Source organism: Copadichromis virginalis, linkage group LG19 (assembly GCF_057382275.1).
Source record: "Copadichromis virginalis isolate Kocher_CV1m ecotype Utaka linkage group LG19, C_Virginalis_male_GT1.1, whole genome shotgun sequence".
NCBI lineage: Eukaryota > Metazoa > Chordata > Actinopteri > Cichliformes > Cichlidae > Copadichromis > Copadichromis virginalis.
Window position 1 is genome coordinate 25,616,726 of NC_140636.1, and position 26,220 is coordinate 25,642,945.

At 42.6% G+C, this 26,220-nt stretch overlaps 1 protein-coding gene across 4 annotated transcripts; it reads left to right on the forward strand.

Moving 5' to 3' along the window:
- Window positions 1-5: 5 nt before the first annotated feature.
- Window positions 6-26,018, forward strand: mideasb (mitotic deacetylase associated SANT domain protein b). 4 transcript variants are annotated; one of them, XM_085442210.1, is made up of 13 exons: window positions 6-69; window positions 5,693-7,453; window positions 9,257-9,529; window positions 10,126-10,462; window positions 10,730-10,796; window positions 12,285-12,427; window positions 12,772-12,875; window positions 15,915-15,990; window positions 16,933-17,021; window positions 18,997-19,140; window positions 19,554-19,676; window positions 20,623-20,822; window positions 22,496-26,018. In XM_085442210.1, exons 2-13 carry the CDS (start codon window positions 5,984-5,986, stop codon window positions 22,728-22,730), a joined length of 3,261 nt encoding a protein of 1,086 aa, XP_085298336.1. In that variant the 5' UTR covers window positions 6-69; window positions 5,693-5,983; the 3' UTR covers window positions 22,731-26,018. The 4 variants fall into 4 exon arrangements, with proteins under 4 accessions (XP_085298336.1, XP_085298335.1, XP_085298338.1 ...); XM_085442209.1 differs by lacking the exon at window positions 6-69 and adding an exon at window positions 293-626; XM_085442212.1 differs by lacking the exon at window positions 6-69 and adding an exon at window positions 293-626 and having other exon boundaries at window positions 19,557-19,676.
- The last annotated feature ends 202 nt before the right edge of the window (window positions 26,019-26,220 follow it).

Here is a 26,220-nt window from a genome sequence, read left to right on the forward strand (position 1 = left end):
CAAGAGCGAGAGAATTCCGTGCTGCTCAAGTCCGTGTTCGTTTAAATCCCGCGAGGCTGACTGCTTAGGGTTGGTGGATTTTTTTGTGTGTTTTTTTAGAAGTTTTGTCTACATTTAGATTTGCTAGTAATTCGTTCTTTTTTTTTTAATGCAGTATATATTGAAATAATATAAGCTCTAACTTGAGATACCTGAATGAAAGTGCGACATTATTCAACCGATGTTCCGGTGCAGCGGGGGTTTACTATCTTGCCTGTGATAAACTGTGATAAACTAGGTGCCGTTGAGCCGTTAAGACATAAACGGTACGCGGCCTCAACAGCCCCATTTTATTACAGTCGAGTTTATCAACACTGCAGCTAATTAACATTTTAGCAGTTCAGTCGGTCCGTTTGACATTTACATATTCACTGTTAATGTCCCGTTGCACCATCGACTGCTAGCTAAAACTGAATCAAAGTAGGACTGGGGAAGTGACGCCTGGTGAGGGGAAAAAAAAGTTTGATGCTTAAATCAGTCGCTACCGTTACACTATTCTAGCATGCCGTCAGGATTAGGTGCAGCGGGGCGCTGTCGAAACAGCGAGATGATGAAGGCTTATGTGCCATGGAAGGGCAGAGTTTAATGTAAGTACCGTTACTGCATAAGGGCTGTTTTGCATGCTGCTAAGTATTTTGTTTATGAAGGCGAATGCTAAATGGGAAGCTATTAATGTGTCATTACTAGACAGCGAGCTTTGATCTAACCCCTGTTTTGTTTTTTGTTTGTTTTTTTGTTTTGTTTTTTCTTTCAACCCACGTCCTTCTCACAAACGCGAGTTGTAAAAATCCCAGAAAGCCCCCAGACTACCATTCATACCAGGGATGTCACATTTATCTGAAAAGTCCCTCCTACGTAAACAGTGACTCTTGTAAGTTAGGTTGGAATGTGGCGACGTGCTAAAACGTGACTTTATTAAGGAGAAGCATCGGTTTTGGGCAGTCGTTGCAAAAGCGTGTCAGCATTTACAGTGACATTTATGTGCACTTTTTAGAAACCTCTTCTGTTGTGTACATGGTAGATTAGATTACTGTACTGATTAAGAATGTGGGCTTTAAAATGTCAGCACACAGAGGGAAGATGCTTGTTTTCTTGTGATTTCATGCTTTCTTTTTCTGCACTTTGTTCTTACTGTTTCCAGAAAATCCAGAATCCAGATAATGAGCTGGATTCCTCAAACATTAATGACTATTCCATTAATCAACCAAATGTTACAGCCATAAACCTTGAAAACTTATATTGGTGAGTCCTGTCAAGTAATTTGAGATCCACAGAGAAGAAGGAGAGACTACAGGCCTGCACTGCCGTGATCTTGCCCAGTGTTGTAGTAGAAATTAAAGGATGCAGCCGTAATTAATTTGATCCTTTACACATATGAAAAAAGGCTTTGCACATTGGTGAAAAAACACCCACATTTCCTTTTGGTTTATTGAATTGTTTCAGTTCACTGAAGTCCAAAGTCAGCTGATATAGGCTTCAGACCCCCTGCAACTGTGATATGGTTCAGAAAAGGGGTGGATGGTTGACATGAATGTGTACATACATGTACAAAGAATAGTTCTGAATAGAGAACACCACAATACAGTTTTGCTAAAACTTAGCGCAAGCAGTCAGGGCTATTTCACTTTTGTTTTTAAATAATACTCATAATAATAATAGTAATAATAATAATGTCATTGTCATCATACACACACACACCTGTTGTTGTCTTCTTTCTGTCTATTTGTCTCCATGATGATCTCCTCCTTTTCCTCCCGTCAGCACCACTTGCCAATATCACTATCTGTTGCACTTGTTCACTAGATAGAGCTTTTCTTGGGAAAAGCACAGATTTGAGATGTGTCTACTTGTACAAAGGGAGTTCTTTTTTTTGCTTGTCACAATAATAATAATAATAATAATAATGACATAATAATAATGATGCTGGTATAAAATATTCACTGGATACTTGCTTCTTCATTTGTGAGGTTCGGCAGGCCTTCCACTGGTGAAAGCAGCCTGGCTTCTTCATTTAGATCCAACCACAGTTTCAGATTATAAATCCACTGCAATTGTGAGGTGCTGCTACAGCTATCCTCTTGTTAGCTTGCTGAATTGGTTGAGCAAAAAATGAAAACTTCCATTAGCTTCCTCCAAAGGGTGCACGGGCTCGGCCTTAAGAGATCGGATGAGGATGAGCCACTATTTTACCACATCAAAAGGGGCCAGTTGAGGTGGTTTTGCAGACATGTCCCACTAGGAGGAGGCCCCAGGGCAGACCCAGGACACACTGGAGAGACTGGAGAGATTACTCTAGGCTGGCTTGGGAATGCCTAGGTGTGCCCCTGGCAGTTAGAGGAGATGGAAGTGGTGGAGGCCCCTGGGTACTTGCACAGAATGCCCATTGGATAATCAGGCCGAGCATACAGATAGTCAGCTGTTATATTAGTGCATTCCTTTAATTGCACCTGTGTGCTTCCTCTTAGTTATCTGTGAAACTGCCAATTTCTACTTAGAGTATATCTCATTTCTCTGTTCCACGTTTATTTTCACAGTTTACTTATTTGGATAGCCATTTAAGCTGTTTTTCATTTAGAAATCCTTACATGCTCTGGCTCCAGTCTATGATTCAGTGTGGAGATTTTGTCCTTATCTGTATTTTGTCAGGAAATTGGGCGTGCATTTCGCAATGTTTCCTAAGGTAATGAAAATACCCCATTGAATTGAAGACAGTGTGATTCCTATGAAGTAGCATTTCATTGTTTCACATTATTATATGGAAAACTAAATCACACAACCCTTGTTATAAACACTTTCTGTGCCCCACACCCTCAAGGGCCTTTCTGCATTTGCCTCTAGAAACAATCTTCCGTCTGCTGTTTCCACGTGTAAACATTACACATAGATTTCACAGAGAAAATATTCAATAGAAAGAAAACAAGAAGTGTGAATGCAGTGAAAGGAAAGTGAACGTCCTTCCCCTTCAGACCGTCGGTCCTCCCATGTGTGTTGGAATTTCCCGCATGGACTGAGAAGGATCTTGCTCCGTAAATTACGGCGCCTTGTATGTCAAAGGAAACCCCTTATTTGGGCAGGGAAGTGGGTGTGGCCAGCGCGCTGGTGGTGTTGGAGGGCTGGGTTGGTGGCTGGGTTAAGGGAGGGGGGAATCACAAGACGAACAGAGACGCGCAGAGCAAATAGGCCGCATTGCCAGTGTGTATGTTTTTAGTGCAATCATCGTGCAATAATGTGCAACAGACAGCGGCATCACTGCGCTCACGTTTCTCCAGATTAGCACCCCGTTTCCTATCGGGAAGGACTCTTGTTTACGCAGCGAGGTTGACCCGTGCACCCCCTCCTCGCTCCCCTGTCTCTCCACAAATTTTCCCTCTTTGTAAGGGGAGGTGAAGGGAAGAAAAGTAGCAGTGAGTGAGTGAGGTCAGCAACATAGCATGAGTCAACCTCGGGGATATATGCAGTCATCATCGCAGGAGTGCATTGTGCGGGCCTGCTGCCGCTGCTGGCCGCACAGAGCTGCGAGTGTGCGATCCTGCGGGCTGAGCTGCCGTTAGTAGCAGCTTTCATGACAAACACAGTAAGTATCGGGGAACACGGGGCCGGAGCCACGCTGTCGATGACTGTGGCGTTGTTGATACGGTCGACACTGCGCGTTATTGTGGCCACGGCTTGCTGACAAAGTTTTGTTTACCTCGCCCGTGGCGGACGGGGCGGTCGACAGATCGGAGCTCCATGCGGGGCTTACCGCTCGCCCTGTGCGACGTGTTTAACGTGCCAGTGAACGCGGATCGCAACGAAAATACATAGAAAGAAACGTGACGTATTAATTTTTTTGACAAGTTGAATCGATTAGCGTTGTCTGTTAGCCGTGCCACCACACTTTCTTTCCTCTCTCGTCACGGGGAGCTGCATTGTTGCTTCGGTTTGTTGCAATGGGACATGGCATTAGTGAGTAGACAATCCGTTTTCTGCAACAAAGGGCTTCTCGTAAAATAGGCTGGAAACAGAAAGTGATGTGGAGGGAGTGGGTCCAGGGCAACACGTTGAGTGTTCTTGCGTTTTCTTTATTTGTGCAGGCCGCGTATTGTGTGTGTGTGTGTGTGTATGTGTGAGCGCTAGTGCTGATTTTGAATTAGGAAATGGCGATGGATTAGGGCGGCTAATGGTGCTTGACATTTATTTTAAGCCATTTAACGTGTTAGTTTGTATATTGGGCTAAACCCCAGGCTTGTGTAAGGCTGCACTTGTGATGCGTCATGATGATCTCTCACCTCAGATGGTGCGGTTAATGCTCGGCATGGTCAACCTTAACCGTTTTTATTTAATTATTTCTTTATTTACTTGATTATTTTAAATCATCCTGCAAGAAACGTGCAGCTTTTCGTAGTGGATGTGTCAGAGTTTGACAACGTGTCTGCATGCATGTGTAGCAGCACATTGTGTTGCTACTGATGCAGAAACAGCTTCTTAGCCCACATAGTGTGGCGATTCACTTTACTCTGTCAGTGGTGTCTCGCAGAGAGTGCAGGATCTGAACAGCTGCAGCTTTCTATTTTAAGCAGTGTGTGTGTGTGTGTGTCTTACCAGGTCACCAGAGTAAAGGGTGACAATTGTCAGTCACTTCCTATGTTGCCAGAAAGGACCTTTGGCAAGGCCATCCTGTAAAGATTCTCATGTTCATTTATGTAATCATCTTACCAAATTGTTGGTGTGCAACACGAGCCGTGCAGTGATCACAAAGCTGTAATGCTTTTCTCTTGAAGTTGTTTAGTGTTGCACAAGGTTTGTTTTGTTTTACACAGACAGAGGATTGATTTGAAATTTTAACAGGAGCAGCCAGGATGTTTTTGGCAAACTGGACTGTGCCAGAATCTGTTTTGAAACTCGGACATCAGATAATATTTTAATAATGGGTTACCAGCAATTGTCAAGATCTTTCCATAAGCTAAAAAAAAGCCTTCAAGGCCATTTTGACTTTTTCCTTGCTCCCCCCCTTTGCATAGATAGTTTCATACTGACTCATCTTTGCTCACTTTCAGTTGCCCTTCTTTTTCGAGTCTCCGGCCGTGGTTCAAAGGGCATGGGTTCCCTTCTTTTCCCTTTGATGAGTCACTGAGTTGTAAGAGAAAAAGGAAAAAAAAAAAAAGTGGTTTCTATCACTTTCAGTCCGCCGTCTGTTACGCGGGAAAGGGAGCTTCCTTTTAGTGAAAGGTCACGTGTGCTGTTTGATAATGGTGATAAAGCAGTGGCACAATGTACAATTATGCTTCTTTTTTTTTTTCTCCCACAGTGCTTGTTTTTGTTTCATTGCTGATTAAATGCAGCACAGTAATATCCTGTGTAACATTTCCAGGAACTATTGATTTGGCTGTCTCTCTCAACTACCTTATTTTGGTTCCAGTTTTCTACACACGTCTGGTTGTATACATGCTAGCCTGCATGTAGGACATCATCCCTTTGTCACATGAGCTTTGTGAATAGGCCCCTCGCATGCTCTGTTCTCACACCCATGCTTTTCGGTCGAGGTCTATTGCTGAAAAAGCAAACAACAGGTTTTTAAACGATTGAGTCAGGGATGTTAACGAGACCCTCCAGTGGGGAGAGTCCCTTTAGACTGATAGCTCAGTGCTTGACATCTGTCTCATTTTCTCTACAGGGTGTTGTCCATGAATGAGAAAAACACACAAACGTCTTCATATCTGTTCACTCCCGGCTGACAACCTGTGATTAGGTCACAAAGAACTTCAGAGGGGATAGAAGATAACCTTGTTCAACCTGGCTCCTGCTTATTCTGACGTCAGTGTGATTTTTACTGGTTTATTTTATTGTACATTCCCTATAAAAGGGTATACGTGTATATTCCCATCTTTGATTGCTGGATTGATACATTCAAGTGGAGTATTATCACGTTAGCTGACTGAAAATTTTTACCTGCCTCGGAATATTCATGCCCGTCATGAGCGTACCGGCGCAGCAGAAACCTAATGCCAAAAGAACAGGCAAACGAATCACATTTTTCAACGATCAAAGTGTAGCAATGAAGGAGACTTCTCAGCACCCAGATGGGTCCTACTATGTGGCGAGTGGTAATGTTTCAGAGCCTGGACAGAGTGAGGCTGCAAGTACTGTGACATCCAATCCAGAGGGCCCTCATATGTACCTCAGCTCTGTCATCTTCAGCCCAGATAAGGGCGACCACAGCAGGGGTCATTATCAGCAGACTGTACCCATGAAGTGGGCTCACCAGGAGCCCAATCAGCAGCAGTCGAGAGCTGCACCTTGGACCACCATGCCTCACTGGGGGCAGAACTTTCCAAGTTATATTGGAGGAGTAACTGACTCAAGGACCCAGAATGTATTTGTGAAGTCAATGCAAGAGACCGCTGGCTTGCAGCCACATCAACAACCCCCTAACAGAGCTGCAGACAAACCTGCAGTGGAAGTGTTCAGGGATGTAGGCAAGTCTCGGGGGATGGAGTGGGAGCAACAGCAGCAGCAGCCGCAAGTTTTTCAGGACACCTTAAAATCCGGGGTGATCAACACCCAGCAGCAGAGCACATCCCACCCAGGAGGAAGCTCAGTCCTGCAGTCCTTCCAGTTGGCCTTTGGTCAGCCCAAGCAGCACCTGCCTGCCTACTACCAGACGTTCCAAGGTAACAAGACAACTCTACCTAACCCTCCAAACTACTCGGCACAGAATGCAAAATCCCAACATCATTTACAACAGCTGCAGAAGCAAGAACAAATACAACGGCAACATCTAATCCAGCAACAAATGCAGCAGCAACAAATCCTTCAGCACCAACAACATGTGCAGCAACAGCTACAGCAGCAGCAACAAATACAGCATGAGCAGCAGCAACAAAAGATGCAACAGCAGCAGCAACAGCTCCAAATTCAGCAAATGCAGCATCAGCAGTTGCAACAACAAAACCCCCATGTGCTTGACTATTACCCTGGTGTGCAAAATGCAAACCCTCACGCTCACCCCCAGCCCGTTGTGGTACACTCCTACGAGTCCTCTGGTCCAGCGCCGCCAAAGATCCAGGAACCAATCATCCAGGACATCACACCAGAACCACAGCACCCATCAGACCCGCTGCAGCCCCCTCTGCAGTCTGAGCACCTGACTCAGTCGCAGCCTCAGATGCAGCCTCAATCCCAAACGCAGCTTCGCAGATCTCGACGGCTCTCCAAGGAGGGCGGCGCGCCTTCGGACAATCCCTTCCTGCCTGTCCCCTTGGAGCAGTCAGCACCAGTGCTTCAGGGACCGCAGAACGGGTCACGAGACATCCAGGCAGCCCCGACAGGTGTCATCCAAAGCACACGCAGGAAACGCAGGGTTTCCCAGGAGGTCAACCTGGAGATGCTTGCTCAGAAGGCCTCAGAAAGGGAGTCTCCACCATCACATCTTAAGGTAAATGCATAATTTCATTTGGAAACTGGCAATGCAGCTATTTTTCCCCCCTTGCCTTTGCTTTTATGTGCCTTTCTGTTTTCCATGTTGTTTTGCCCACTCATCTGCTTCTCAGCTGTTTTCTATCAAGCATAAGGACAGCAGAAACAAGTATTGATGTAAAAGGACAGAATGTTCTGAATCAGAGTGATTGCACTGCTGTTTAAATCTAAACTTGTCGCTACAAGCTGGAAGCCTTAATTGCAAATATTTCGGTGAGAGCTGGAAGTCTAGGTTTCTAGCGTTATCCCAGGGCATAATTGCATTGGGATTTTTACTCCCAGAGCAAGAGTGGGAACTGGGACAAATGCCCCTGCCAGGAAAACTGTGCCAAAAGTTGTGTTGTTGGTGATTAACGTGTTGCTGGAAGAGATGCTGAATGTAATCAGAGCCCAGTGAAGTGTACGCCGCAAAAGTAAACTGCTCAGCTCTGCCCTGTGGGGAAAATCTGCAGCTAAGACAAAACTTTACATAGCAAATATTAAATTGGGGTAAAATGTGCTCTAGGAAAGCCTCAATGTATGACTTTACACCTCTCACAGGATTTGTTAAATGTACAAACCTGATATTATACCCTGACTGTACCATGCAAAGTCATACAATTATCTGTGTTTATGTGCTGAATGTCTTTATTGTGCAACAAATGCTGTTGCTAAACAGTGCTGAGTCAGTACGTCTATAGTTAAGCATGGCTTTGGCCTGAATTTCCCTCACAGTTAGCTGCTTGTACAGGCAGTGTGTTTAGTTACATGCTTGCACGCCCTCCCCTTCAAAGCAGAGAAACTCCAGCCTGCCCTCCCCCCTTTATCTATACAGGGAGGGGTGCAGGGTTGTCCTGCCTGCAGTGCTCAGCAGAATATCTCTCCACCACTCTGGTGGAAGGGCTGGAGTTTTCCACCAGCAATAATGAGAGCTGCTCCAGCTTAGCCACAGTGCTGCATGCCTTTCTAACCATGAAGATGCAGTGTGCAGAGACGGCATGCATCTGCCTTCAGCTGTCCTATAATGTGGTCGTTTAAATGGCTTTGAAGTTGTTCCTCAGTTGATCGTGGCACAGAGGCTGCTCGGGCCCACTCATTATGGTTTGTCGAAGGAAAAAAACTGTGAAGAATGCCTTTGGGGGTTGTTCCGTCGAAGTGCATGTTAAATATGTCACTAAAGTGCTGCACCTAGCAGTAAAATACGATAGTGAAAGGGCTGAGAGTGAGACATTATTATATTTCAAATTCTGACATTTGAAATTTTTCTTTCCACAGCTGTTCACTTTCTCTTGTGCTTTTTTTTTTTTTTTTTTTTTTTTTCTCAATGTGATTGGTGCCTGCATCTGTTTGAGTATTGATTTAATTGTTGTTTAGTGGGATTCCAGTTCATTGTACTGATTAGAGTTCGGCAGCCTGTTCAGCTGAATTAGCACCCATCCTGTTAATCAGATCTATTTACTGGGGTGTGCTAAGCTGGAAAACAAAGCTACTCTTCCTTGGAGTTGGTAGGCAGTGGCATTGTTTACAGATGTTGTTTATAGGCAATTGATTTAATTACTTGTCCTTTTTGCTTGTTGCTTCTGGTGAGTCTTTAGTCTTTAGTCTACAGTGTTGTTGTTTGAGGAGTCAGATTAGCTTTTTTTTTTTTTTTTTTTTTTTTTAAATACTATTGAGTAGGCAGTAGAACTCATTTAGTATGGGTATAATTTTTTGATATGTCATATGCTTTAAAAGAAAACCATTTATAAAGAGCATTGCAATAACGGATTTTCATCTCTATTAGGAGCCACACAGGCCATGGAGTCCCACAGAACAAGAGATTATGAACCCTAAGCGACCTCGAGACGACAACCTTGTTCCACTTGTTATCCCCGTGTCTGTTCCAGTCCGGAGGCAGGAACCCTCGTCTCCCGAGAGTGACGAAGCAAGTCTGGCAACCAACTGGCCTCACAGGTCTTCAAACTCCCAGGATCTCGGGCGTGCAGACCACAAGCCCTCGGTCATCGTCACCCGAAGACGCTCACTGAGGAACTCCTTGTCAGACAGTGCAGAGCAGGTGGATACACATGAAATTCTTGCTGGTTTTGCTTTTTCTACACTTAAAACACACTTTCATATGCAGAACTCATTCACCAAAATCTCAGAGGGAAGTTGCATGGGACTCTCCATGCAGTTAGGGAGAATAGACTGGAGTTCCAGCTTTTATATACATTTGGTTTGTTTGTTTTTTTTTCTGTTTAATTCCAACTATAAATCCTTGAATTTATTCCACATTGTCCCACCCATGAACACATTCTCCCTTCCCCCAGCCATGCTTCATGCGTTCCCTGCCCCCATGTTCATCCTGTACCCTTTTCTCCCTTTCTCTCATTTATTTGGGTGGAGGGGGTATAGCTGGTGAACTCTTTGCCCTGTCCCAGATCAGGCAGATTAGCAGGGTTTAGCACTGCCATACTGTACATTATGTACCTAAGATTTGAGGGTTGGGGTCCCTGTTCTCTCTCTTTTTTTTTTTTCTTTTTTTTTTTGAGGCGTTTACAGTCACTAAACCAACTTTGTGTATAATTTTTTTTTTTGCATGTTTTTAATTTGAGACACAAAAACTTCTGCTACAACCTCACCTCTTAAAATAAAATTTTCCTTCCTTCCCAGAACGACGGCGCAGAGGGTGAAAAAGACGACGATGGCAAAAAGTCCAAACGCCGTCCACGCCCTGAGCCTCTCTTCATCCCGCCACCTAAACCTTTATTCATCGCCCCGCCCGTCTACTCCAGCATTACACCCTACCAAAGCCACCTACGTTCCCCCGTACGCCTCGCCGACAATGTTATTACCATGCCCCCCTACACACCACCGCCGATCCTCAGCCCTGTTCGTGAGGGCACCGGCCTGTACTTCTCCACTTTCCTGTCATCTGCTTTGGCCAGTGGCCCAGGCCTGCCCCCTCCCGCTACACCCAAGTCAGCCACACGCAGCCTATTGCGATCTAGTAAGTAAAAAGGAAGTTTATAAAACTCGATTGAATGAATTTCCAGTTTAGATGTCCTTTGGATCAAAGTTTTGTGCACTTGTAATAAGCACCTTGCTGTAGTTCCCCATTAAAAAAAAAACTGAATGTAAGACCAGGTACAATTTTATTTTTTTATTTTTTTAATATATTAGAATTTTGACGGACTGCATGTTAGTGTACTCCTGTGCTGTGTCTTTGTTGTTGCTGGAGTGAGTGCGTTATGTGTGTGTTTTGCTGCCCCCTTAGACAGCTGCGACATCACACCACCAGTTTTGTCTGCTATGAGCGAGGCCACTCCGGTCAGCAATGAGCCGTGAGTATTTCTCCTGTACGATCAGTTTAGAGGTTAAGTGCTATTTTGAAAGGAATTATATTGCTACAATGAATTATTCAAAGCATAACAGTGAATTGAATTATGAAATGTCTAGAATGAGAACATAGACTTCTTGAAATTCTAATCCCGTCTTTTAATGCAGCCTCCCCCTTCACCACAGTTACCACTAAATTCTTTTGCTCTGTCATCCACAGCTAACATTATTACCAGAAGTTGTCTCTTTGAATCAACTATGTGGCCCAATGTCGCACTAGAACATCGCGTTTTTTAAGGTGTACATGAAACCTGGTTTCAGTGTGATATGCAAATGTTATTTAAAGTTTTGCCAGAGTTGGAAAGTGATTAGAATGGGCACATGTAGCCGTTACTGATAGTAAAGCGGGGCTACCTGTTTTGCTTTAAGGATGCTCACTGGTTGCACTTACTGTGTTATAAATACAAAGAAACAATATTATACAATCTCATTTAATCAAAAACTTAAAAAAAAGGACTGCTGTTGGAAAAGAAATGCCTAGACTGAGTAATAGATTGTGAGGGTTGTATATGGTAAGATCCTAGATGGAAGGACCCTGATCCAGGGTGAGAATGGCATACACTACAGCTGCTAGTGAAAACTACTCTATAGAACGTAGAATTACAACCTTAAATGCATTCCTAGATAAAGTCAGCAGTTACTCCATGAATAAACAAAGCCACTGATAGCTGGGTGTGTATGAAAATCCATTTTTTGTAGTTGCATCAACGACGAGTTGCAGTTTATGGGGGTGCATTGTGCAAGCTGTTGCTTCACTGATGCCAGCTGCTCAGATGTTAGGCAGGGACGAGCTAGGGAGGCTTCCTATAAATCATGTTTTCAGCTGGATCTGGTGTGCTTTCAAACGCAGAACAGCCTTTGCAGGTCAAGTTTTAGCAGCCCACTTTCTCTGGGGGAGGCTGCCAGTATACATACACACACACACACACACACACACACTCAGCTGGGTACACTGCAGTTTCTCTGGAAATGCAAGGGAGGGAGGGGATATCCTAGCTCTGTTGACAGCATAATTTTCACAACTTTCACACTGAGATATCTGGTTTGCATTGATATGTAAGCTTTTAAAGAACTGTATCTGATTCACATTTATTTTTGCATGGTTTTGTTCTTTTTCTTGCTAAATCCAGACCATCAGTTCAGCTGGGTTAACAGTACAAGAGCTGCAATGTTCAGAGCCGGAGCGCCTCAGCAATTTTTCTGTGACCTTTTAAAGAATATAACAGACGAGCAAAGAAAATAAAAACGTTCTCAGAAACAACACGAGCTTTACTGTAAAGCGCAACTTGATACTGATACTCATAAAGCAAATGCTGTCTTTGCTAAAATATTTAAGAGTGAATAAATGCCTCGTGAATGCAGAAAGAGTCGATGAATTTTAAATAGATCAAACACCTCCTGCCTTGTTTTTAAAACTGATGTCCTGTTCCCAGACGCATAAATATTGGCTCACGGTACCAGGCAGAAGTACCAGAGCTGAGGCAGCGATCTGCTGTCGAGCAGGATCATCATCGTGCAGAACTGGTCTGGGTTCCCCTGTGCGATCTGGAAGGAAAACCTGACCTTGAGGAGAAAGGTGAGTCACTACCTGAGAGTTTTTGAGAATATGAAGTGAAACCGAAAGCTTATATAATGGCACGCAGATGGTGGTGCAGTGAAAGGTTTGATAAATGAAAGTGGCCTTAAAGGAAAAAAACGGCTCTTCATAAGAATTTCAATTCATAGTATATAAATGTTGCAATATTGCGGAATTGATTTAACAGCTGGAGTATGTAATTTTGTTGAGTCATGGATAATAAAAACATACCAGAACACTGAAACCAACCATATTTTGTCTCCATGTATTGCATATCTTAATAATACATTTTCTTATTGTTATCACTGTATGCAAAATCATTTTTTTCTCTCTTGCTTTTGCAGTGGAAGACCTCATGCACTTGGCCTGCTCCAGCGTTTTATGTGGAGGAGGCACCAACCAGGAGTTAGCCCACCATTGTCTGTACGAGTGCAAAGGGGATATAATGGTGAGTTCAACAGAACAATCCATACTGACTGCAACAGGGATCACCATGAATAATAAAAACATAACTGGGAGCTGTACTTCACCGTGGTCGGACTCGAGCCAGGTTTTCTTCTAGCCCACTCACACTTTACACCAACCTGTTTACCTCTTAAGACTGTTTTCACTTACAGATCACAGATAAAGTCCACACAGATTATATTGTGTTACAGTATAGTAACATTCGGTAGAAGTTGTTAAATGGTAATATTTCATATTTGAGACAAAGGCATCATGCATAGTTCTTATATGCTCATTTATTGTTGCAGTGCTCCATGTAACAGAATGAATGAATTATATTTGTCGCAGCACAAAAGCAGACAAGAATGCACTAATAAATTACTAAAATTTAAATAGCTAGAATATTTGGCAATTTTACTTGAGATTTTATTTTAAATCTCATGTGAACAATTCTGCCTGCGTGTTCAGTGTAGGAGAAAAAAGGCAGAGGAATGAAGAAAAAAATCAGTATTTGTACTGATGTGTCCTTGTCAAAATAATTAAATCCTGCCTGCAGAAAACATGTCAAGCTGTATCTTCGGTACCCTGAAAATAGACCAGCACCATTTCAAAAATGCACTGCAGAAATCTTGAGCCACCCAATATTTCATTATACCTTTCTAGGAAAATGGGAAATGGGTGCAGTGATTTATTGCAACATTATTTATCTCAGTCAAGATAGGATTGCATGGTCTTTTTTTCTTTCTTTTTTTTTAAACTACATATGCATTTATGGAACTGAGAGTGTGTTTGGGATCATTTTAATGCTGAAAAATGAAGCAGTTATCATCAGATCGTGTTGTATGGTAAAACTGATTTGGATTTCAAGATTGGATTTAGCACTTTATAGGACTTACTGCCACTGATTTTCAGTCCAGTTCTCGTGTAATTTGGAATGCCTCAGACTTTTCTTCCCGTTTCCCTTCCTGAAGAATGGCAGATATTAATCTTCTGTAGGCTGTTGGCCTGTCACATCTTCTTGTTGTGCTCAACATGTCCAGTTTCCTCAAAAATTTTAAAGACACACTGCACATCATGCTGAGATATACCAAGTTGTTGGATAGTAAATCATTGGGAATCACTGTGTTGGTAGAAAAATACTCTACTTTTCATAGATAAAATGAGTGCTGTTTTGAGATTTATGCAGTACACTACTGTATATTATAGAATATACTGACTGCCTGCTTATACATGTTCGGTTTAGTGATGAGTGCCCTTACATGTGCTGAGCATGTTTTTAATGTAGTCATTCAGTGCCTTTAGCACTTGGTGAGTAGTGAAAGGAAGTGAGTGATCAGTAGAATTTCACTTTACTCTGTTCTGAAACCCCGGTGGCCTGAGATGACGGAGATAGTAAAACCGTTTGGCCGTTTAGTCAGAAGCAGACTGATCCTCCTGTATCGAGGCACAAAGAGGTACATGTGCTGCTGGGGGCTGTAGAGCTGAAACACTTATTTAATCAGTTGATAAACATAAAATGGTTAAGGGAGATTTTAAAAGAAATGTGCCACATTTTTGATAGCTCTCATGCTCTTAGTCGGAGCTATCTGCCTTTTTTCTTTGTCATATGTGGTAGTGAACATATCTTTAGTGGTTGATGAAATTGTTGGCTGCATTCCCAGGTGATTAGTGTTATGTTTTGAGTGTGCTTTAGTGCATTGTTTCACACGTTGAGCTCAGAGAAAAAGACAGCACGGCCAGTAAAATGTACCGTGGCTGTCAGTCACGTTGTCAGGTTCACACATTCTTCTTGGCGTTACCCGCAAGAGAAAAGCGCCTTAAATGCAACATGTGACATAAATGTTTATGACCTTGCCATCACTCAGCGTGGCGTTCCTGAGAAATCTGCCTGGACAGACGAGTGTTCCACTACACTGCAGCTATGATGCATCCTGTGTCTCATACTTACTGAAGACCACTAGTTGCATCTGAGCACATGAACAGATCGATCTAGTGAAGATTTCAGTGCTGATACTGCAACATGTAAGCCACCGACTGAAACGCAACTTTCACAGCTGCGTTCAACAGCAGAATAATAAAACATTTACATAAAACACACCAAACCTCAGTGTGTGTGAGAAATAATAGACTCTGCGCTTGTTGTAATGAGGTCAAAGAGTGGTTGCTGTTAAATGTTGAGGAGGCAGCATCTCTAGTGGCTCTTACCCACCATATCAACCCCATTAAATTCCCAGCAACTGAACATCCAGTGACTTTTTCATATATATTGACTTTAAAAACAATGCAAAATGTCAGTCACTGTTTCCTGAAACACACAAGTGTTCTTCTGTCACACTTGATAGGGGCTTAGTGTAAAGACAAATTAAAGAGGATGTAACTGATGATGGTATGGTAATTATGTATGATACTCATCAGCAGAGGAAGACTCTTTGCATTGCGCATTACGTTGCACTTCAATTACAGTGACTTTAATGCAGATCTTAAATCAATACTTCCATTACTGAAGCAGAAGTTGTCTTGCAGCGTAGTAGTAGAGCTGTCAGTGTGCTTTATGATGCTGCTGGTTAAGATTTCAGGCCCTAGCGACCAGCAGTGGTCCAACGTTGTCAAGGAAACCACGAGGGGAGGGGGAGGGGGCTGTCATAGCGCCCACTCTCTGCAGCGGGCCGGCTCGAGCTGCCGCCTTCCAGCATTCATGCACAGTCAGTTTCTCCTTTAAGAGCACAAAGTTAATTGTTATTTTGACAATGGCAGAGAGCGGTACAATTATGATATAAAGCCCTCAGATACCTGGCATTTTCAGGGAAAGTGAGAGCAGTGGTTATCTCAGTCCCTAGTTACCTGTGAGAAACTGATTCATGCTTTGGCTCAGAGTGTTTTACGGATCTATAAAAGCACAATTGGAGCGCCTAATAGAGCAGGAGTTGGCTTTGTGTAGCAGGAGGGACTGGCTGTATAAAGGCTCGTAACAATCACTGCTGTGCAGCTGCTGTGCCGTGTTTATTCACTTTCAAACAGTAATGGTATGTTATTTGTTTTTCAGGCTGCTCTGTCCATGCTGATGCTGAGGAATCCAATTTTCCCAAAGTCTCATCATTTGTCCAACTACCATTACTCAGGTAAATTAAGATTTTTTTTTTTCTTTCAAATAACGTTAGATTTTAAAAAAGGGTATTTGAGATTTTTTGGAAAGTAGGAAAAAAACACTGGATTCACTATCAAAAAGTTGATTTTCAAGCCTTTTTCTGTGCTAAACATATCCAAGTTGTTTGGTTTCGGTCTGCAGTGATATTAAGTTCATAACGTGGGGTTTTTAGACTGAGTGCACAAAGCAAGTTGCTATACGGTAAGATTATCAGATCAGATTAGATTAAAATAAAATTAAATTGCACCGTATTTATGCACCATCCTTGTTTTTGTGACCTTGTCAAGTAAAAGTCATATCCATTATTGCTATTTCTGTTATACTCCAACCAGCTGGTACTTCAAGAAACTCAAAAAAATTCTTATAAATCATTGAGAATTCTGATTTCACCCAAGATGAACCCCATGTGTGCATATTTTGGCTTTTCATTTCATTCTTTAGACCATTTTTTTTTTTTTAGCCCCAGTTTTTGTGCTTTCATCATTAAAACAGTGATTGACTTTGAGCCCTCTGCCTTGCCTCAAAGCAGCAGCAGCTGCAGTAGTGAGAGTGTGGCCGTGGTGGGTTAGTTGGTGACTGTGGAGGATTGTCAGAGTCAATGTGATGAGGGAAGTAGGAGAATTGGGTGGGGGGGTTGGAGAGGCTTGCAGCATGTGGTTAATCCCAAGCAGGAGACAGGGGAGCCTTTGTTTATCCAGTTGTGTGTGTGTGTGTGTGTGTGTGTGTGTGTGTGTGTGTGTGTGTGTGTGTGTGTGTGTGTGTGTGTGTGTGTGTGTTGAGAGTGGGGGTGGAAGTGAACTTGACGAGGCACCACACACACACTTTATATGGAAACAGATAGTTTTGGAGTGTTTTAAACTAACAACTGCATTTTTTTTCTTTCTACCTCTCCTCCTCCTCCTCTGTCTTTCTACAGGATCAGACAGTTGGACAGCAGCTGAGAGACGCCAGTTTAACAAAGGCATCGCTGCATACAAGAAAGACTTCTTCACGGTGCAGAAACAGGTATGTGTCCTTTCAAACACAAGGAGAGGGAAGTCCAGACTACAGTGATGGAAGAACAAGGCCATCTAGTAGCTGTCAATCACTTTCTACTATGATCACTGTAGACATATTTTTCTTCCTTTGAGTTGCTTCATAGAAGTATTTCCTTTTGGTTTGATGTTTTTTTTGGTGTCTCATAGTCAACAGGTTTTTCTCAAAAGTGCAAAATGATACAATTTTGTTGTCTGAACCATTTCAGAGATCAAGGAGGTTTTCTTTCAAAAATAAAATTTCAGTGTCGCTGAGGTTCCTGAGGATTTTGCACATGACGTTTACTTGTCTGCCATATTGGACCTATGATAACTATAGTAACAGTGTAGGGTCAGTGAATAAGGCCCTAGTTACACAGGCCTAGAGGCTGTTTCATAACCATCTGGCAACCAGGGATCATGAGGGGACAAAAATGTATATTCTCCAACTGTGCCTTTGGTCACGAGCAGATTGCTGTGGTCAGCCTACATGCAGACTCGCCAGCTACTTTCTGAATGGTAGTGAAACTGTGAAAAGTGCAGCATGAACTGGAAACTTAGGCCATGTGCTTTCAAAGCAAAGCAAATTTTATCATTTTCCAGTTTACTGCACACTTTTCCAAGTTTTATTACCGCTCTGAAAGCAGTTGGAGTTTGTTTGCAGAGAAGTTTGTCTCTACAACTTCAGGCAGCTGCAAATATCTGCCAGTGACCAAAAGAATCCTAAAGATGTTTTTGGTGTAAAACCCTATTTGTGATCAGCTTCACCCAACAACTGCCAGCAATCCCTTGCCAACCATTTGGGAATACCAATTTTCCCCCAGAAGATGTTGCATCACATCCAATATGGTGGATGTGATACAACCCCTGTAAGGTTACTTTAACTATCATTGGCTTGCGTCAAGACGGAAACACACTCACTTTAAGAGAGAGTGATGTGGCATCATTTGTCATTCGGGTTATTGCTTTACTAAAATAGCCTCTCTCTAGCCAGTGAACCCGAGAAAGCTAATACTGGGCACTAGCATGGTCCATGCCTTTACTATAGACTGAGGCTGGAGAGCTCCTTACCTGCCACTCTGCACCAAGCACATCAGCTAGCTCAGCGTTCCCCAACCTTTTCTGCGCCACGGACCGGTTTATGCCTGACAATATTTTCACGGACCGGCCTTTAAGGTGTCGCGGATAAATACAACAAAATAAAACTAGTACTGGTACCGAAAAAAAGAAGATTTATTCATAACACACGTGAAAAGACCCAGGAAAACAGGGTTAACGATAAAAAACGATAACAAAATAACGCTGAAAACTGATTTAAAAACCCTGAAAACCATACATTTCACACCTGAGCCTCAACTCTCACGGTCCGGTACCAAACGACTCACGGACCGGTACCGGTCCGAGGCCCGGGGGTTGGGGACCGCTGAGCTAGCTGATTAAGCTAACTGAATTAAGTACAAAATGATCATCAAAAAGTGTAGTTGGACAAGTGGTAGCGACAGTGTTAGCTGGGTTATTTTAGCTTCATTAGTCAAATCAAATTTAAACTTCTGAATTAGATTTAGTGCTGACATTTTCTTTTTTTTATTGTCATTATCATTGTCTATCATTGTGATGGGCGTTTGTCATTATTGACACCATAGTTCACTGACTACTAAAGAAAAAAAAAAAAGAGAGGTGGAGGAAATGGCAGATGAATCAATATCGAAATGAATCATTCCAGCTGAATTTGCAACAAGATTTTTCAAGGCAATCAGATATAATTAAGCCGAAGTTGAAATGCCATGATGCATAAAAAGACCCACACACACATGTGTTTGTTTTTTGTTTTTTTTTTAAAGCTCTGAACTCATTTGGGTGCGATTGCTTGTTTTAGCAGCTCTGAAATGCTCATCCATGTAGAGCGACTGTATGAAAAAGAGAAATGTTTAAAATTCACTAATAAAGAGCGCGGTTGCGGTTCACAGGTATCCACAAAGACGGTGGCCCAGTGTGTGGAGTTTTACTACACCTATAAGAAGCGTGTGAAGACTGGCCGCAATGGTACGCTAACCTACGGTGAGACAGAGCCTTTGGAAAGCAAGACCACAGAAGAGGAGATGGACCGCAAGGTCAGTCTTAAACCATGTTTCACATTAGCGTTGCAGAAAATAGCGGATAAAAGGATGTCTGTTTAATACATGCAAATATCCTCACTGATCGCTGTTGAACTGAACTATGTAAAAGTCTGTATCTGTCTGCAACTGTGGTTCATGGTGTCTACAGTAACCTTACACACTGATAATAGAAGGTAGAGCATGTTAAAAAAAAGTACAACTGCAGGCTGTTTGGGTTTTATGGTAACTGAATAGTGCTGCATGCATATATATATCTCTATATCAGCATGTTTGCTATAATTGTATTTAAGTAGCCACAGTGCGAATGAAGTCATGTACAAAATAGCTCTCAAAATTAATTGTATACTAGTAGATGTAAGTTTCCCTCAGACATGTGTGCCTTACAGTCAATGTTCTTCTTGGACCAGCAGGGCTCTCACAGACTGGAGCCACAGCGGGAGGAGGACAGCAGGAAATGGGAAGGGTCAGCTGACAGGAAACCGGATGTCTGCCCTACCAGGACGTCTCATGCGCTGCCGTCCACAGAGAATGTACGTGTGCAATTAGAAGAGCTGCATGAATTAATGATGGCGTGAATAAATTAAATGAAAACATGTATAGCTGAGCAGCGAGCGCAGAAGTCTCTCCTTTCAGTGTTTTCTCCTCTTTGTCCTCAAAGATGAGATAAAATGAGTAAAACAGTATTTTTTAATATAATACAACCCCAGAATACGAAGGTTGGTGCTCTAGTTTGGTGGCACTGAATTTCTATCATTACTGTGGTTATTATACTCATTATACTTATCGCATATAGTGTGTTATTTAGTAGTATAATATCCGTGCTTTTTTTTCAAAAATAATTTTTCACAGTAGAAATAATGTAATTTATTTTAATCATCTTTAGTTTTTTGCTTTTGTGCACACACAAACTATTCTAAAAGATATTGTAAAGCGAGTATATCGACTGATTTAGATTGAACATATAAGTTTGATATAAATAAATTTAAAGCAAAGAGAAACTGCAGGAGAGTTTGGGAAGATAAGATTAGATTTTATGGAAAATGTTTTGCGGCAAACTGATTCCTGCTTTAGAAATGTGTCAGTTGAAGATTTGTCCTTTTGAACCTTGCCTGAGTTGCTGGTTGGCTGTTGGTTTTGCTGCCCCCCGCTGGGGTTTTGGAGAAGAAAACTCAAGTCCTCCCCTCAGCTCTCTGCTCTGCATTGTGCAACTCCATAGTCTTTGTTGGGAAACAGTGACTCAGCAAGAAACTTTTCTCCTTTCTTTCTTTTTCATTTTTAAATGTTAAAGATGAATTCAGGCTGTGCGTATGTTGCAGTTTGATTGTGTCCTCATTTATGCGTCCACATGCATACCGTTGTGAAGCTATTCTATATAAAAGCTGCTCGTAAAGTGGCTTCAGCTGCACTAAGCAGCTATGTTAAAGGTGTTTTGGAGCTTTCATGTTAATGCACTTCTTTCTTTTATTGGGTGTGCAGCCTGGGACCGTTCTGATTATGAAAGGCCAGGACGACACGGGGAGGGAGCAGTCGCTGTCCCGGGTTATTCACCCCCCTCACCCGCCACCTCCCAGCTCCAAACAGCGCTACGAAAGCAACGCCCGCAAGACGACTCCTTCGACAGGCAACAAAGGCCCAGCTGGTCAGGAGGGGGAATTTCCCTGCAAGAAATGTGGCAGGTTAGTGATCAGAAATGTGGCATCAGTCACCGCTGTTGTGTCGGAGAGGCTGGGGTGAGTCTGTTTGCTTATGTAAAGATGACAGCAGCACTCATTCGAGTTGCGTAAGCAGCCTTAGACAGGACAAGATGGGAAAAATAAAAATTTTGTCAGAAATATTTGTACTTCTTTTGCCCACTTGGAATATGAATGGTAAATAGAGGGAAGTGTCTCATGGTGTCTCTCTGAAAGAATCAAACCGTCCTGTCATGCTTTGGTAAAATAACAACTCGTCCTCTGGCAACACCGGCCATGTTATTGCCAACTGTGTCCTAGCAACCGAAACACAGAGTAGATACGGCACATCACACCTCCTGTCAGTGCAGCTCTACCCAATGACTTGAAGAGCACTACACTTGCTCTTCACACCAGCTCAGTGTCCTCATTATAGACTGTCCTCCACCACAGATATCCAGCTAGGTGATTCACAGCTTTGAAATGTTTTATCGCAGATCTGCTGTTGTGTCACATGACGTGAGACTTATTGTGGAGCTAAAATGATCGAATTTTAGTACTCTTTGGAGTTGTAATGTTTTCTGAAAATCATTGTTGTTTAGAAGCTTGTGTTCGTGTATGCTAGTGAACTTTGACCTCATTCTTTACAGAGAGACAGATTCTTTGCTGTCTGGAAGTACTGAGCTTAGAGTAAATGTGTGAGAACCCTTTATATGAGTTGTTGAATAATGTGCAGTATTTCAATAAAACTTGAATAAAAGAGGCTTTATGAGATAGTTCCCAGAGTGTATAATCTAATTTTCATTTTGTGCTCTTTAAAATAATAAAATAATTCCCCCCGGCTGAACCCTTTTACTTATAATGATGTCTTTTTGCTTAGTGGGCTTTGAACATTTTCTCTACACCATAATTCATAAAGTTATATATTCAAATTCTGCATATTCATTCTTAAGCGGTTTGTTTTACTGTGACCATGTCAGGCAAACAGCAGCTGAAATGGGTTCCACCTTTTTCCAAACAGCCTTGTTTTCTTTGCATGTCTTTCCCTTTGCATTGGTACCCGATAGTGTTTGTTTGTTTGTTTGTTTGTTTGTTTGTTTTAATATGTTTAAATTAAGTTGTCAATGACATGGCTGAGGAACTTCCAATGTGTCACTGACTGTTTCAAAAATAAACTCTAGAGAACCACAGTTTCATATCTAACAAGTCAGACCTAGTGATGAGGAAAGAGGTTTATCTGTCTCTGGCAACACATGATTAGTTGTTTTGATAATAGTGATGTTGGAGGCTGATGTCTTACACGTGCCCTGTGTGTGTTCAGCCACCTCCATTTGTCATGTTGCAAACAGACGCACATAGCCAGGACGTAGCTGGTGTCCAGTGTCTGTCCAGTACCAGGTTTTGTTTTGTTTTTTTGATGCTTGAAAGCAGCTTTGTGTTCCTGACCTCCAGACTTACAAACTGAGCTTAACTGAGCCTGCTTAACAAACACAAACAGCACTGCTTTCCTCTTTATAGCACGAGTAGCAGATTGCATATTTATAGAGCCGTACATATTAAATGAGGCGATTATGCAGAGTTGCATTTTAGCTGCTTGTAAAGCATGAAGGCATTAATATAACCACTCTGAGCAATGAAAGCAAAATGCATCTTTGACCTGCTTTTCCCTAACCCTGCAGGATTTTCTACAAAGTGAAGAGCCGCAGCGCTCACATGAAGAGCCACGCCGAGCAAGAGAAGAAGGCTGCGGCTCTGCGGCAGAAGGAGGCTGAGGAGCGGGCGGCGGCTAAAGCAGCCGAGGCCGCTGCCATCCTGGCTGCGCGGCAGCAGAACGGGACGCGACAGGTGGGCGGCGACAGCACCAATGATGACTCTTCAGACGCACAGGACGAGGACGACGATGACTGGCAGTAAATGGGAAGACCGTACTCACCGAATGCAACGGTAGCGAGGTTTGATTACTGAACAGGAGAAGGACAGTTGAAAAGAAATAAAGAAACCCTCCCCCCTGTGAAGTTTCTGTAAATTTTTGTGGAACAAGAAGACTTCTGTTACTTGGCACATTCAGGGACAGATGAGCTCCCGTGTCCTCATTTAACTGTGAACGCGTGGACTGAGTGAGAGTGTTTTATTCGTGTTGGAACAACATGCTTTCCAAAACTCACCAACTCCCCTTTACTCTGCTTGAAAAGCTTTTCAAGTGTTACCTCTCTTGGTCACAGGGCTCGGTCAAATCAAAGCCATGCCGCTTCTTTCGGCGCTGTCCTTTTTCTCCACTCCCAGCCGCGGCCTTCCTCGCCAGTTTGAAACTCGCCCTGCATCATTTTGACAGGTGTGGAACTCGTCAGACCCCCTTTTGTTTAGTTTTTTTCTACTTCGCTTCTTACGATGAGCCACAGCACCCGCTTAAAAGCTGCATCTCGACCGTCCAGCATCGGGTGAAGTTTTGAAGACATTAAAATCGGACAGCTGGGGGAGCCTTGAAGCGAACGGAGGCTCGTGCTGTTAGGTTCTCCGCTCCGGGACGGACAGATGGATGGATGGCATGTGCAAACTGTTGCCTCTGTGTCGCCGCTCTCCTGGACACAAAGCTGCCAAAAGCTTTGTCAGACGCATGTGCGCCAAATGGGTTCTCTGTGTTCATTGGGCTTTTGTTCTGTGAAACCCCCTCCACCTACTCCACCTTCAGCCCCGTCACCTTTTATAGCTCCCAGTTAGTTCCTCACTGTCGATGCCTTGGATGTTATGCTTTTTATCTCAAAATGACAATCAATTTTACACTGTTGTTTTTTTTATTGATATGTATACAGGTGACGTTACTTTTTTTTCTTTTTTGCCTGTGTAGCTGTATACGGTTATTGTTGTTTTTTTGTGAATATTCCTGTTTATGATTATTATTATTATTATTATTATTATTACTACTATTATATTCTGGTATTGGCTGCAGTTTAATTAAGCGCTTTTTCCCATCTTTGTCCAGAGCTTTTTTTTTTTCTGTTTTTTCTTTTTATTTTTTTAATTTAAACAAAAAAACTCAATAATGCTACTTGCTGCCTGTTTATAACTGTGAGATTTCTTTTGGAAACATGAAATGAAGAAAAGGCAGAGATGTATGTGCAATAGAACAAGTTGACCCCCTGTTACCTGAGTGTTCAAGCCCACCCGGCCCCCTCCCACCTTCTCCTTCACGCTTACAACCAGCTGCTCCGGATGCCTCACTGGCACCGCTGTAACTGATGGGAAGCATTGACTCAGACTGTTGAAACTGCAGGTCTCTACAGATGCACACATTGAAGCAGAAAACGGCAATGACCAACTCGAGACAGTTCAATTAAATTAGTTTGGATAATAGTGGAAATTTTTGCTTGTACAATCTGGCTCAAGCAAACTAAAATTGTCGTTATCCTGTGTAAGTAAATTCTTTACTTCCATCAACAAATGGGTGAAGCAGCAGAAACTTTGCTCACTGCTAACTGAACCAATATTGTAGGCCTTTAGCACATACTTTCTACCTCAGTATGCTTTTTCCTCATACTTCCATCTAATTACCGACGGAATACAAAAGGAAATTTCTTCTTGTGGCTGGTTCAGACTAAAATGTCATATTTTGTAGGTTTTTAGAGGCAGTTCTTTGCTTCGTCTGTCTCACAGATTCTTAAATCTGGCTCTTTTATTATTATTTTTTCTTACACATGCCCTCTAGCTAAACCTGTCAGCCACAGCTCATTATTTACACTCCCCACAAACTGTTGATGATGGTAAATAATTTACTGGCAAAAGCTGAAACACAGGCATTAAGAGAGATGGAAGCTCGAACTTTACAGAGTTTTATCGCTGTCATACAAATTCCCCTCAAGTGTTTGCTCCTAAGTTTACTATAAACACTTCACACAGACTGTTTACTATAAAACATACAGATAGGGACAAAGGGAGGGCCCATTCTCTACTTCAGTACCTGATTTTTTTTCTCTTTGCAGGCAAATGTCGGTGCCGTTATTCAACTCGTGTTCTTGCACTTGGTTGCTGATATTCGGTGTTTCTAAATTGAAGCATGATGCGACAGAAGAGAAGAATAGTGTCTCTCTTTAGTCAGCATGGAAAAGTGTCTCAGTCTGCATATGGATTGTTGTGGCACCAACACGCTCCAATGAGAGCTTAGCTGTGGGGAGGGGGTCGTCGTCAGCAGCAGCAGCAGCAGCAGCAGCTAAAGGACAGCGTGACTCAGCTTACAAATGCATTTGATAATTAAATGGAAACATGTGCAAAAGAAATAAATAAAATAAAATGCACGTTAGTGGTATAGCTGTGATAAGGAAGCTATTTAAATGACTTGTATAACAGTGTGGCTGATCAAAGGCTGATATCGAAATCGTTTTAACCCTACGCCGTGCATCTGTGGTCGCCTATTTTCTGTTTACTTTATGCTGATACGAGGCGCCGAATCGGACCACGGAGACGGTGTGTTTTGATCTGTCTATCGCTGCATATCTGTGTTAAGCCCTTCAGCCCAGAGCCAGCTTCTGTTGCCATGGCAACAAATGGGTTAAAGGGTTATTTTCCTTTAAAGGACAAACCACAGTGGGGGAGCTCGGGGGAGCGGGGAGAAAAGGCTCCAATTACTGGTTAGTCCACAAGTTAAACCTGGGTCTATGCACAAACTGTTCACGTGTGTGTGTGTGTGTGTGTGTGTGTGGCAGGGGGGCACCGTGTTAAAAGAACGTGTGTCTGTGTGTGTCTGACTGCTGATAGGTAAGATGTTTAACTGTACACCAGTTAGTGCGGAGAAAAGAAATTGCAGACTGTTCACATGTTTGATATGTTAATTTATATTTCTTTTTATTTGGGTTCATGCCGGGGGAGGGAGGGGGGATGTTGAACAGAAAAAAGGTGTTCCCGCTTCTTAAAAGCAGACTTGTGGGTGAAGTAGAGGCCACGAGCTTTCCTTGTTTCTTCTGGCCGGTTAAGGGAATTTTGAGGGGACAAAAGGTTTATTTAGCTAAAGATTAGAAATCTATATAAGAATGGAATTCTATGTTTGCATACTTTCTATGCTATTTTCATATGAGGTTCACACTAATGATGAAAACAGAAAGGAATCTCAAGTGCTTTTTACTACAGTGTAACTTATTTGTTTTGATTTTTACCACCTGTGTTTTTAGTAATGATTTATGAAGCACTGTATATTAAAGTTTTAAAATATTCTGCATGACTTTCTGAGTCACTTTTTTCACCCCTCACGATCACTACACCAAACCAGACCTGATAAAGTTCTAACAGTGACAGTTGCTGTTGTTTGCATTACTTCACAGCCAGCACACAAGGGGGCAGCATTGCTGCAGCGGTTCATTCAGGCAGAGGAAAGGAGGAGGAAGCTGTTCTGTGCCCAGAGCCAGGCTGTTCTGTG

Coding starts and splice junctions, on each gene's coding strand:
- mideasb (XM_085442210.1), top strand. CDS start 5,984: ATGCCCGTCATGAGCGTACCGGCGCAGCAGAAACCTAATGCCAAAAGA. Junction 19,141..19,553: donor AAGAGGAGATGGACCGCAAG/GTCAGTCTTAAA, acceptor TTCTTGGACCAG/CAGGGCTCTCACAGACTGGA. Junction 19,677..20,622: donor CGCTGCCGTCCACAGAGAAT/GTACGTGTGCAA, acceptor TTGGGTGTGCAG/CCTGGGACCGTTCTGATTAT.